This window comes from Sturnira hondurensis, unplaced genomic scaffold, assembly GCF_014824575.4.
Source record: "Sturnira hondurensis isolate 20B ecotype Veracruz unplaced genomic scaffold, ASM1482457v3 Scaffold0001721, whole genome shotgun sequence".
Taxonomy (NCBI): domain Eukaryota; kingdom Metazoa; phylum Chordata; class Mammalia; order Chiroptera; family Phyllostomidae; genus Sturnira; species Sturnira hondurensis.
This window is the reverse complement of record NW_028074352.1, coordinates 2734270-2748552: the sequence shown is the minus strand read 5'-3', so window position 1 is coordinate 2748552 and position 14283 is coordinate 2734270. Positions and strand designations below refer to the sequence as shown.

The 14283-nt window shown below is 39.8% G+C and overlaps 1 protein-coding gene across 3 annotated transcripts in view; it reads left to right on the top strand.

The window, feature by feature from the left end:
- CDS1 (CDP-diacylglycerol synthase 1) overlaps nucleotides 1-14283 on the top strand; it is a 69452-nt gene that overhangs the window by 29072 nt on the left and 26097 nt on the right. For 2 of the 3 annotated variants that reach the window (XM_037030881.1, XM_037030894.1), the window contains exons 4-5: nucleotides 4009-4106; nucleotides 8485-8624. In XM_037030881.1, coding sequence (XP_036886776.1) covers nucleotides 4009-4106; nucleotides 8485-8624 — 238 coding nt within the window. The remainder of the gene's footprint in view (nucleotides 1-4008; nucleotides 4107-8484; nucleotides 8625-14283) is intronic. The other variant, XM_037030885.1, reaches the window with a different exon arrangement.

Sequence of the window (14283 nt, the reverse complement as noted above, 5' to 3'; positions counted from 1 at the left end):
TTTCTTTGTGTTCTTTTAAGTTGATGACATCTTAAAGAGGTGTTTTTTTTTTTTTAAACAAAGAAAGGTGAATAATGGGTAGGGCTGAGTTAATGTGAGGGCAGAAGACACTGAGTCTGAAAGTCAGGTAGGTGGAGTGAGCACGGAGCACGTGTGCCAGGAGGGAAGGGCCCCAGCTGCCAGTCTTCTCAGTCTGGGCCCACTGAGGGCTATGCGGAATGACTGCCACTGGCCCAGACAGAGGCATTTAAAGAGTGAGTGTGTGCAAAGCACATCTCAGTGCCCTGTGAGTGGTAGATAGAGCCTGGGGAAGAAGGGGTTAGATGATGGTGGACAGCTCATAAGGCTTTGTGTATGAAGGGACCTTTGATTGGACCTTGAGGCCCTATCAGGGTGGAGTGAGTGCCTGCTGTGGGCAAAGGTCCTAACAGCGAGGTGTGCCCGGAGGAGGCAGATGATGCCCTTTTCCTAGAGCACAGGGCCTTCGAACCTGGAAGAATAATTAGGCATCAGATTCTGGAGGACCTTGCAATGCTACATGAGAAGCTTGGGATTTAATAGTAAAGTATTGAGGAGCCATTGAAAATATTGTGGATTATTTGAATTTTGATTCTCCTTTAGAAGATCACTTTGATCAAGATACTACAAAACACCCACATCCTTGATCCCCTGACTCGGACTGACTCGGCGGCTCCCTGTGGATCAGTGACATTGTCTTCCAGCTAAATTGTCTGGTGTGGTAGCCAGGGCCAGAATTTGTACATAGAGGCTAATTTTTAACTACTCTTTTATGACAAAACTCAAAACACCTTTAAAGACATCCCTGCATGTTTGGATTCTAATTTTTTAAAAGAGAATCATAAGCATACCTAAAGCACTTGGGGTTTTTGTAGATTTTTTTCTACTATGAAAGGAAAATGCTATTTTGTTACACAAGTTATTTCTTTGAACTTAATCAGAGAAGAATGTAAGAGTATCGAAGCATCTATAAGAATATTAAAGATTTGAACTGTTATGGCTCTGATTGAGGTTTATGGAACACACATACACACACGTGTCTGCACATACCTATACCTGCATACATACGTGTGCTATATTTATGATATTATTTTAAGGGAATATGGAGGCATATACCTACAGACATACATGCTGTTGATATTACTTTTCTGTGTTTTAAAATCTTATTTACATTCCTATCCCTAACTAGGTCATTTATATTTTGAGTCATATACATTGTATCTAGCTTGCCTTTGCTAGTAATATCAGCACTTAAAAATGACTAATTCAAGACAAGGTTATTAAAAACTTATTTCTAGGAAATGATAACTACTATTTTAAGATGGAACTCATACTCATGTTCCTTAAAGTGAGCTTTTTACCTTCAGACTTCTATTTACAGCACTTTGATTATTGCATTCACAGCTTGGAATCAGTCACACTTTCTAAATGATGGAATTATTAAAGCATATTTTGATTTAAAGTAGATGTGCAGATAGAGAAGATATTGTAGGAGTCCCTCCCCCACACCTTCTTAGAAATTCCTATAATAATTATTTTAATATGTATTATATAAATTACTTTTTAATAGTATATTTAAATTTTTCCCATTGCAATAGTATAAAAGTATATTAAACTTACTTCAGAAAGTAGATAATTTTTAAAAATCACCCCAACCCAATGATTAACCACAAAAACCCAATTAACACTGCCATTTGATATGCCTCTTTTAACCCTTTTTTCTTTTGTGTTTTAGATATGACCATGGTTGTAGTCATAGTATGACTAAAATTTTGGGTCCTGCTTTGTAAACTGTGTCTTATCAAATATTTTGTGTTACTCTACAGTTTTTACAACCATCCGCTTTAGTACATTAATGTACTCCGCGGAATGGAGCCCTCATAAGTTATTTAAACCATTGTGTTGTTTTTAGACATTCAGGTTGTGTTCTGGTGTTTCTTTATTGTGACTAACACTATCCTAAACATATTGGAATGTAAAGCCTTTTCATATGCAGTATAATTTTCTTTGAATAGATTCCCCCAAAGTGAAAATAAGTACTTTTAAAAATGTTATTTATTTTATTTTTAGACAGACAGAAAGGGAGGGAAAAAGAGAAGGAGAGAAACTCCAATGTGTGGTTGCCTCTCATGCACACACTCCCCTAACTAGGGACCTGGCCTTCAACCCAGGCATGTGCCCTGACTAGGAATTGAACCAATGACCCTTTGGTTTGGAGGCTGGTGCTCAATCCAGTGAGCGACACCAGCCAGGGCCGTGTGTTTGATATTTTAATAGTCCTTGTTTCTATAAATGGCATGACTTTGCTATTTTATCTTAACATCTAAAGTCTGTGATTATTTTTGTTTAAAAATGATTTTGGTGTTACGTACAAAGTTTATTTGAAGGGCAGTATTTAAATTTTCTCTTATCAGTTTCCTCTTGTCTTTATAACACATTTATGGCTTTTTCCTTACAAGAACTATTTACAGTAGTTTGGTATAATTTCTCATCATGTGGCTGATGGGACACAATGACTTTTTTATGTATGTGATTGAACATGTAGTAGGTATAGTGGGGGAAGTGTTCTGAGCAGTAGGTTTGAGGATGCTAATTTGTGGGGATAATATAAGAAATCCCAAAGTATGTCCTTGGGCAGAATTTGGTAAACTTGCTCTGTAAAGGATCAGATACTAATATTTTACGCTTTAAGAAACTACATACAAGAAAGACCAAAAAAAAGGTACATATGTCTCTGTCACATAATCTTTGATTTTTTTGCTTAAAAATTTTTTCAATTTTAAAAATATTTATTTTTACAGAGAGGGGGAGGGAGGGAGAAAGAGGGGAAACATCAGTGTGTGGTTGCCTCTCGCATGCTCTGTACTGGCCACCTGACCCACAACCCAGCCATGTGCCCTGACTGGGAATCAAACTGGTGACCCTTTTGTTCACAGGCTGGCACTCAATACACTAAGCCACACCATCCAGGGTCTGTTTGTTTGTTTTTAACTCTTAAAAGATATAAAACCCATTCTTAGCTCCAGGATTATTCAAAAAGCCCCTTGGCATACTCTTAAAAGTTTAAAAGAGTTAATTGTTAAGAGTCTGCTATATTCACAAAGATTTAATCTTAGTTCACGAGAATAAGCCTTCCACTTACCATTTAAGTGGTAAGTCTTGGAATTACCCTGAGTCTTGGAATTGATTTAAGCCAAGCATTGTGTATGCTGCTACATCCTCAGGACTACCTTTACCCAGATTGGTGGATGCAGCAGTTTGGAGGATTACTAAATAGACCATCAAAAAAGGGACTCATAAGTATAAACTGATTTACTAGGTGTGTATATTTAAAACTGTGCAAATAGAACGGCACAGTTCATGTGATCGATTGCCCAGAGTGGCTGCAGATGTACAAAGCTGCTCATAATGTGCCAGGGTAGCAATGCCTGGTGATCAGAGATGTGTGTGGCTGGCTGTGGGAGGGTCAGCACAGCTGGAAGAGTGAAACGACCATGCCAACCCCCTGGGTGACTGGGTAAGTGTGTCAACCATTTTTCCTGACAGTACCTTTATCCTCGGCAAGTATTCCAGGGTGTATGGTTCAACGTGAATATAATCAAGCAAACTTTCACATACTATTATTTTCCTCAAGTAGCTCAGGAAACAAAATGGACAGAAAGATTGTCTATCTTGAGATGGACAACCCTAAGAAACAAAGTTGTGATGAGTGATAAAGTCTAGTTACCTGTGACCAACCAGATGACACCCCTCAACCCTGAAACCACCCCGCACATCCGGCCCCAGGAGAGTCTTTCAACAAAACTTGTTTTGCTTACCCCTGTGAGGCATCACTTGGGTTTAGGGACATTGACTATTGAATTTTTGCTACAGACATTTAGAATAATCAAAAATGGATAGGCTAAAAACACACAACCAGCTACCTACTAAACAGTTAAGCGCAAATGTAAGCTTTAAAGAATGTATGTCAGTGCCTTCTCTTGTCTTCAGGTTCTAGGCATCCAAGTGAAGTGCTTCCATGAAATTATCACTATTGGTTACAGAGTCTATCATTCTTATGACCTACCGTGGTTTAGAACACTAAGCTGGTAAGTAACTTAAAACTTTCAGATATGAAATCTGACTCTTTCCTAAAGTTTATAAGAGCGCCATTCTGATCAAACAGTGTTCATGTAGTTGACCTTATAGATTGATGTTGGAGAAAGATAAATTAAAAAATGCAACTGAATTTTGAAAAGCAGAAAATCACTTTCAACTCTCGATTCCAACACAACTATTTTTAAATCTCATCTTTCACTTTTTACAGAGGTAGCTAATTTATTTTGAATATATACATCGTTTCTGTCCAGTAAAAAAAAAAAATCCCCTTATATTGGACACATTTTATATCCTTCGTCATTAAAATTTTAGCAAAAGTTTAATTTTGTAAAATGTTACAATTGTGTGATGTTTTGCTTCCCTCCCTCAGTTGACATGAAACCACACCCAAAATTAGGTATCTCTACAAAGAATGAAAGATGAGATATAAAAATAGTTGTTTTTTAGTTTATCCCCATCCTAGGACATGCTTATTGATTTTAGAGAGGGGTCAAGGGAGGGATAGAGAAAGGGAGGGAAACATTGATATGAGAGAAAAATCCATTGGTTGCCTCCCACACACCCCCAACTACACCCCAGCCATGTGCCCTGACTGGGAATCAAACCAGCAACTCTTAGGTTGTCGGGATGACACCCAGGGAACTGTGCCACACTGGCCAAGGCAGTGTTTTTGTTTATCTTTTGAATGATCAGTGGTTTATTCAGGAGGAGGAAGTCCAAGCTGAATGTTTGGACTTCTTCCTCTTGCAGTTGGATCCACCCTCTCCACAGCTCTCATAGACCCAGGGTGGGGTGGGGAGCGGTGGAAGGAGAGGTGACCCCAACGCTGTTGCCTGGTTTGGTCTCCTCTCCAGGCCCCTGGCCCCGTGACATGTGACGTGAGAGTAGATGGGAATGCGGCAGACGCGGGCTCTGATGGGGGCAGTGTAGAGGCGCCCTTGTAAACAGCGCTGGCCGAGTTACCCGCCCATGACATATTATATATGCACAAATGCATGTAAAAATTAGTAAAATAAAATACGTAATGGTTTTAGTATTTAAAGTTTTATATCTTTTGCATACTTTTCAGGGACAATCCTTAGTTATCAAGACCTTGACCGGGAAACATGATAATATGACAGTTCATGATTAACCTAATTAGCCATGCCTTTGAATATAGTTCCTTGATTGGTGTCAGCCAGAAGGACCAGTGTTTTTTTAAAACAAATGTATCACCTTTATTGTTCAGAATAGTCAAAAATAGTTTCTTGATTTTTGGTAATAGCTGATTTTCATGAATGGAAAAGTATATGGGAAATGTTAGGTAGATTAAGTAGTTGGAGAATAATTGTGAAACCATTCAGGACTGATTGTAAATGTAGGGGAAGAGGGTAGGTCAGGATAGGCTCCAGTGATTGTTGAAGGCTTCATGGAGAAGATGAGAGAGACCCTGTCACTTGAAGTAAAAGCAGGCTTTTGATAGAGGAGTGTTCTGACCGGGGAAGCAGCACTCATCCCACTCTAGGCGTGGGACTGAGGAGGCATGTGCCCCACTTGGTGAGATATTCCTGGCCCTCCTGAGCAGAAGGTATTTATTAGGCAATAGAGGGCAAGAAGTTGCATTGGTAGGCTAGAGTAGGCCCAGACAGCCTTACAGAGGAGTCAGAGATAGTTTCCAATGTGGGAGAACAGGAAAATGGAAGCACAGCTGATACAAATAAAAATACTCTTTCCTTTGAGAACAGTGGGATCTGATTCTATTAGCCATGAGATTCGAGGGAAGCCATCATTTCCTCTTCTGCTCTCCTGGCCACCTAGGACTCTGCCCTTCAAAGGATACGCACCTAGGAACTCAAGGGCCGTGTTTCTCAGCCTTTTTTCCTGGCTCACGCACACTCCCATCAACAAGATCTCGTGGGTTCAACCTTTCCCTGGGGGAAAGATAAGGCAGCACTTGGAGGAGGGAGTCCATCTGGAGCACTGAGGAGAGGAGAAAGATGCTAATATGTGCAGGACAGGTGGGAATTGGCTTAGGATCTCTACTATGAGGAGGCACTAGAGCAGTGAGTAGTTCAGAGAGTGAGAGAAAATATTTTCCATACTGTGTCTTTTTAAATATATTTTATTGATTATGCCATTACAGTTGTCCCATTCCCCCACTTCATTCCCCTCCACCCTGCACACCCTCTCCCTCCCACATTCCCCCCCTTTAGTTCATGTCCATGTGTCTTAAGTTCTTTAGCTTCTACATTTCCCACACTATTCTTGCCCTCCCCCTATTTTCTGCCTGCCATCTATGCTACTTACTCTCTGTACCTTTTCCTCCCCTCTCCTCCTCCCACTCCCCTGTTGCTAACCCTGCATGTGATCTCCATTTCTGTGGTTCTGTTCCTATTCTAGTTGTCTCCTTAGTTTGTTTTTATTTTAGGTTTGGTTATTAGTAATTATGAGTTTGCTGTCATTTTACTGGTCATATTCTTCATCTTCTTTTTCTTAGATAAGTCCCTTTAACCTTTCATATAATAAGAGCTTGGTGATGATGAACTCCTTGAATTTGATCTTATCTGAGGAGCACTTTATCTGTCCTTCCATTCTAAATGAAAGCTTTGCTGGAGAGAGCAATCTTGGATGTAGGTCTTTGGATTTCATGACTTGGAATACTTCTTTCCAGCCCCTTCTAGCCTGTAAGGTCTCTTTTGAGAAATCAGCTGACAGTCTGATGGAAACTCCTTTGTAGGTGACTGTCTCTTTATCTCTTGCTGCTTCTAGCATTCTCCCCTTCATTTTTATCTTGGCTAATGTGCTTATGATATGCCTTGGTGTGTTCCTTCTTGGGTCCAACTTCTTTGGGACTCTCTGAGCTTCCTGGACTTCCTGGAAGTCTATTTTCTTTGCCAGACTGGGGAAGTTCTCCTTTTTTATTTGTTCAAATAAGTTTTCCACTTGTTCTTCTTCTTCTTCCCCTTCTGGTACCCCTTTAATTTGGATGTTGGAACATTTAAAGATGTCCTGGAGGTTCCTAAGCCTCTCCTCATTTTTTTTTTTTTTTTGAAATCTTGTTTCTTCATTCTGTTCTGGTGGGATGTTTCTTTCTTCCTTCTGGTCCACTCCATTGATTTGAGTCCCAGTTTCCTTCCCATCACTATTGGTTCCCTGTGCATTTCCCTTCATTTCATTTAGTGTAGCCTTCATTTGTTCATCTAATTTGTGACTAAAATCAACCAGTTCTGTGAGCATCCTGATCTCCAGTATTTTGAACTGTGTATCTGATAGGTTGGCTATCTCTTTGTTGCTTAGAAGTATTGGCTCTGGGGCTTTGAGCTGTTTTTCTGCTTGAGCCATAATGTTTTGGTCTGTTCACACCTGTTATGTATGAGGGGTGGAGCCTTAGGTTTTCACCAGGGTGGGGCAACCCTAGTTGCTGGGTTGTGACTCTGTATGTGGGGGTGGGGTCCAAGGGGGAAAAAATGGCACTTTGCTCTGCTCTCTGTTGCACCTCAGTCCCTTCCACTGCTTCCCTTAAGTGAACTGGGCCTTTCTGGTGCTGATTCCCGTGTGGGTGGGCTTGTGTGCATTCTAGGATTCTGTCGGTTTCTCCAACAGACTTTCTTGTGAGGGTGGGAGTCTCTCCCTGCGCCTCAATCCCCAAAAGTGTTTTCAGTCAGTGTTTTGAGGCTTTATTTCCCCGCACAAGGACCCTGAGTTGTGCAATCTGTCTCACTCCCCAGTTATCTGTGTGAAAATGTGGGACCACTGCCCATCAGCCAGCCACCTTGCGCATGGTGCCCGGCTTCTCAGTCGCCGCCTCACTGGGTCTTCCCATTGCCACCCTATGCCCTGGGTCTGTCAGCCACCACCTGGGTGCCCAGGGTCTTCAGGTGCCGCCTTGCACGCCCGGAGTGCCTTGTGCACCCACTGTCACTGCTTCCTGTGCCTCAGCCCTTCTCTGCTCAGCCACCAGACTCCGCCCCGCCTGCCAGTCTGGATGAATGTGTCTATTTTAACTCCTCGGTTGTGGGACTTCCAAACAGTTTTATTTTCTTTCAGTTTTGGTTGTTACTTTGTTTCTGAATTGTTGTCCTTATTTTGGTTGTTTGAGGAAGCACAGTGTGTCTACCTAGGCCTCCATCTTGGCTGGAAGTCTGTTTCTTAATTATCTGTTTCTGGCATTAGATTTTGAGCTAAGTAATGGTATGAACCATACTCAGTAAACTCTTGTTGACAGATAATTTTTAAATTAAGTGAAAAGCATTTGGTGAAATATATCCTGAACCAATCTTCTGAATTTGGTTTTGATCTTTGTACCATCATCAAAGTGTATAGTTTTATAGTATTTGAGGGGGGAAAAAGCACCAAATATTTTAAAAATTCATTGTTTTTAAATTACAGGTACTTTCTACTTTGTGTAAACTACTTTTTCTATGGAGAGACTGTAGCTGATTATTTTGCTACATTTGTTCAAAGAGAAGAGCAACTTCAGTTCCTCATTCGCTACCATAGATTCATATCATTTGCCCTCTATCTGGCAGGTAAGTTAAGGAAAACATTCTGTTCTGATAATGCAGCTAATATATTTTGCATGTTTATTTTTATTTTGTTATTTAAATTCATAACATCCTATATTTATTACATTTTGATCCAGCTTCTTTTTTAAATTTTCCCAGGTAAAAAGCTATTCATTTTTATTAGAGTCTTAAATAGCAATTAGTCTGCAATGGTGGTTTTAAAAAGTACGTGTTTAACAGTCATCCCATATATTTGAAAATTTTCTTAGCAAATTGTAGTAAAGAAACTTTTATAAATATGTAGATTGATTCAACCAGGTATAATTTACAAAGAAACTTTCACATTTACATTGCTTTATTTGTTCCTAGGTAATTGGGTTTTCATATAGAATTAGTTAGGGTACTTGGTTTTCCTGACATGATTCACAATATGTATATTTATATATATTATCTTTGTTTACAGTATGCTATGGCACATTTTAAATAATTTTTAGATTAAGAATCAGATACTTAGGATAATGTTGGAATTGTAGATTTAAAGTTTCCCCATCATATAAAAATTTCTAAGAAATTGATTTAGATATGTGCTTTTTAAAAGTTGAATTTGCATCATTAAATGAGTGCCTAAAATATCACTTTCTATGTAGCATCTGATTAAATTTTCATTCTTTTACAACATTTTGTTTTTATAGAACTTAATAACTGCTTCACCTTTTCTCCACATTTGTAAATTTTTGTGTAGCAGTCCTTCATTTTTCCACTGGGTCTGTCTCATGTCTGTTGGTAGCTTTGTCAAATGTGCACACAAATCAGATAGCGTATCGGTTCCCTCTTTTTCCTAGATGCCTGTGTTCTAGAGGCACCTGTGGTCCTGTTCCTATTTGAACTGGCTGCTTGCAGGCCTACTGCTTACCTGCCCTCACAATTTGGCCTCCTCATTTCTTCTGTCCTGTGCCTTCCAATTTCTGGGTTTATACCCTCATTTTGTCATAAGCATGGCCTCCAATAGTTTACTATGAAATGTGATTAGAAGGTAAATGTAAAAATACATTTATTCTACTCACAATTGACTGCTCTGGTTAGGGCTCCACTTATTATTAGTAGATTTTTTTTTCAAATTTATTTTTATTTTTAGAAAGAGGGGAAGGTGGGGAGAAAGAGGGAAAGAGGAACATCAATGTGCCAGAGACACAACAATCAGTTGCCCCTCACATGCCCCCAGTTGGGGACCTAGTCTGCGACCCAGGCACGTGCCCTGACCAGGGATTGAACTGACGACCTTTGGGTTCACAGGCTAGTACTCAACCCACTGAGCCACCCCAGCCAGGGCTATTAGTAGATTTGTACTTAATACTCTAGTTTAGAAGCCGAGGTCTCACCCTTGCCTTCCACTGAGTCTTTTTTGCTTGGTTTTCTCTAAAAAAATACCATTAGCTGTCCCTGATTTCTTAGGCCTGCTAAAAGTTATGCAATCTCTTTTCCAGTTTCCAAATTCTGCAGCTATTTCTCCTCTGTTTTCCTTGGCATTTCTTCAGTTCTCTTTGCTTTGTGGGTTTTTTCTTTACTGTTTTCTTGCTCTTTGGGTTTTTGCCTTACATTTTTTTAAAGATTTTATTTATTTATCTTCAGAGGGGAAGGGAAGGAGAGAAGGAAACATCTATGTATGGTTGCCTCTCATGAGTCCCCTGCCGGGAACCAGCCTGCAACCCAGGTGTGTGCCGTGACTGGGAATCGAACCGCAATCATGTGGTTCGCAGGCCCGAGCTCAATACACTGAGCTACACCAGCCAGGGCTAATTTTTTTTTAATGTTATTTCAGTGGGCTACCAGGACAGAATAGAAATCAATGCATGAGGTCAAGCTGACATTTTAAGACAGAAATCCTAACTAGCTTTATATTTTTTCCTGTGGCTTTAAACAACAATTTCCTATTTTCTCAGGAGTAGTCCTGGGAGTTGACTGGGCTTCGGCAGGCAGTTCTAACTGAAGGCCTCACCTGTGGTGGCTGGCAGATGGCGGTAGTGCCAGTCATTTCAGTCTGCTGTGGGTGGCTTGCTCTCAGGCCACAGTCAGTGCTGGCTGCTGACTTGAGCATGTTTGTTTGGCCTCTTCCTGGGGCTTAGATGTCCTCAAGCTTGTGGATGAGTTCTGAATGTGACACAAGCTGAGTATTTCAAGCATTCTTACCTAGGGCTACTTTTTTTATTACTGGTTTTAAAAAATGAAAGCAAGATACATGCTCATAGTAAAAATTATTGCTAAAAGGAAATATTCAGTGAAATTTCCCTCTTACCTCAAAACCTTATTTACTACCTCTAGGAGTTCACTAGAACTATTACAGAAATTTTTTGGTTCTTGAAGCTTATAGGTTTTTATCTCCCATTTCTCCTCTTTTTTTTTTATACAAATGAGAGCTGATTGTTCTATACCCGCTTTTTCCCACTTAATGTAGCTTATGGATGATTTTATCTCAACACATCTAAATCTGTCTCATTTCTTCCATACCTGCAGTTACATCTATATTAATATACATACAGTAACCTCTGCTGGGTAGAATGTTAGGAAATAATGTGACTACCATTGCCTCGGCTTACTTTCCCTTTGCGGTTTGCTATAACTTAACACTTGAGAATAATTTCTCAATTGAGTAGTATGGAAGATGTGTTTTCTTTACTGTTCTTTTTATACATTATATGCATGACAGCCTCCCAAGCAACCTTTTTTAGTAATTGTTCCATACACTATTTTCCAACTCTTCTTTTATAAAAATAAAACCAATATTTCTTCTTCTTTCTTTTTTGCTGACTGACTTCTGTCAGAGAAATAGCCTACCACTTGCAATTTAGGCTCATGGACTCAAACACTGGAGTGCTTTCCAAATGCTAGGTACTATGGATGGTGCTCAGGATACAAAAGGAAATATGGCTGCTAGTGTGTTTTAAAACGGGCTTCCAGAGTTTTAAAACGGGTGAGACATGAGTCCCCCTAGTACATTGCTAAAGCATGGATAAGGGCCTCTAAGAGCAGGCAGATGGGGAAGGAGGGCCTTGCTCTGCTAGGAAGGCCATCTCAAGGGATGGGAAGGCCTTTGAGAAGAGAAGACAGGAGTCATGAAAAGCAAAGAACAAGCAGGCATTTGCCAGGTGAATAGTGGGGAAGGCATTCCAGGCAGAGAAAACAGCTGTGCAAAGTTTGGAAATGAGAGAGAAATCATATCTTGGGCCCAGTACCAGGCATTAAAGTTTAGAAAGGTAGGCAGGAGCCACATCTTGAGAAGCTTTGTATGTAGGGTTTGGAAACTATTGAGATTTTAATTTAAGAGATGATAGAACCAAATTTTAATTAAATTATGAGTTTGGAGACATGAATAGAGTGACTAAATAGGAAACTGCTGCTGTCATCCTACTAAATAGAATGAGGACCTGAGCCATTTAGGTTTGTATTTAATTCTGAGAGTGTTATAAGTTAAATAAAAATACCATGGGCTGATCTTAGACACCAACTGCTGTTTGTGGCAGTTCATGAAAAGTTGCTTTTGTATCTAAGTTAAAGGCTCAAAATGTATTTTTTTGTTGACATAATTATGTCTTTACCTGCAGATGTAAGAAATAATAGAGATCTCCCTTACACACTTTGCCGTTTCCACCAATGTAATAATTTGCAAAACTACAGTATGTTATTGTACCTGGATGTTGATGTTATTACAACCTACAAATGTACTTTCACGATGCAACCCTGTAGTAAGCTAGGAGTTACTGGGTTAACTGACAAAATGTCCAATATCAATCACCAGTAGTATTCTTCATCTACCGTTTTACATGTAGCCTAAATATGGTCCTGTTAGACCACAAGCACCAACATGTCTCTCTCTTGGTTTTTAACTCCCAGTGCCTAACACAGGTCTGGAGTTTAAGTTCTCAGTACAGATTTACTGGATGAACAATGCGGAGGCTGAGAACATGCCTATGCACACACAGTGCTTCCTAGAGGTGTTTTCTCAGCATCAGTGTTTTGTTTGCTGAGTTTCGAGCGAGGCCTTACTGGTGATGGTTAACAACATTTGTGAGCTTACTCTAGCGAATGGCGTTAGACTTTAAAACAGGAGTGAAAAAAATTTAAAAAAAAATAAAACAGGAGTGAGAAAACAAAGTGTGCTACCAGTATGTTGAGAATTGTGTACCTTTCTCTCTGATTTTGCTGTGAAAACTTTTTTGTTTTTTAATATTCCAAGGATCCTGTGAAAATTTTAGTTCTGGCTTTAGAAAATATAGGTCTTCGCAGATTTAAAAAGTAGAGACAGTCCAATCTATTTCATTGGCATTAAATTTTATTAAAGTGTAGGTATCTCAGGTCTGACACCCTCACCATAGCTCAGGAGATTAAATGATGCTTTTAAAATCCAGGAAGACATTCTGACACTTAACATAATTTTGTTGTAAGATGGATTTAACTGATAATAAAGAGAAAATCAGTGAGAGTGAAAGTAATAGGACAGACATTTTTCTATAGTCTTGATATGTTTTTAAGATCTTGGTGATTTGGATATAGGGCTCTTTAGAAACCAGAGTGGCTATGTGATTAGATGTCTAATGATGATGAGTGAATAAGCTTAAGCTGTTTGACCCCTAATATAATTACCTTACCATCTCTTTAGCCAACCAGCAACTTTATATGTAAGTGTGTTTGTCTTCATGTGTGGCTAAATCTTTTTTTAAGTTATATTTTATTGATTTTGCTATTATGTTTGTCCTGATTTTCCTCCCTGTACCTTCCTCTACCCAGCCCACTCCAATCCCTCTGGCAATTCCCACACCATTGTTCATGTCCATGGGTCATGCATAGGTTCTTTAGCTACTCCATTTCTTATCCTGTACTTTACACCCCCATGGCTATTCCATAACCACCTGTTTGTACATCTTAATCCCCTCAATTCTTCACCCATTCTCCCCACACCCCTCCCATCTGGCAACCATCAAAACACTCTCTGTATCCATGATTCTCTCTGTTGTTCTTGTTTGCTTAGTTTGTTTTTTTAGATTCAATTGTTGATAGATATGTATTTATTGCCATTTTATTGTTCATAGTTTTGATCTTCTTTTTTAAAAATATTTTATCGATTATGCCATTACAGTTGTCCCATTCCCCCCCTTTATTCCCCTCCACCCTGCACACCCCCTCCCCCACCATTCCCCTCCTTTAGTTTATGTCCATGTGTCACAAGTTCTTTAGATTCTATATTTCCCATACTATACTTGCCCTTCCCCCTGTCTATTTTCTACCTACCATTTATGCTACTTATTCTCTGTACCTTCTCCCTCCTTCTCCTCCTCCCACTCCCCTGTTGCTAACCCTCCATGTGATCTTCATTTCTATGGTTCCACTCCTGATCTAGCTGTCCACTTAGTTTGCTTTTGTTTTAGGTATGGTTGTTAATAACTGTGAGTTTGCTGTCCTTTATGAAGGGTTTTTCTCAGGCTCCACCGAGGAGAAAATGCCAATCAGCCACAAAGTCAAGCAATAAAGAGCTTTATTGGGGTTTGTGCACCTGGCCGAGGTTCCCCGGTCCACAGAGTGAGGCTGGGGAAGTCGCACCCAAGCAGGGAATGTCGTGGGGTTTTATTTCGTTGGCTCCCCATGGGAGCTGGGGAATGGTGCCCTCTGAACAAAGCTGCAAAACAGCATT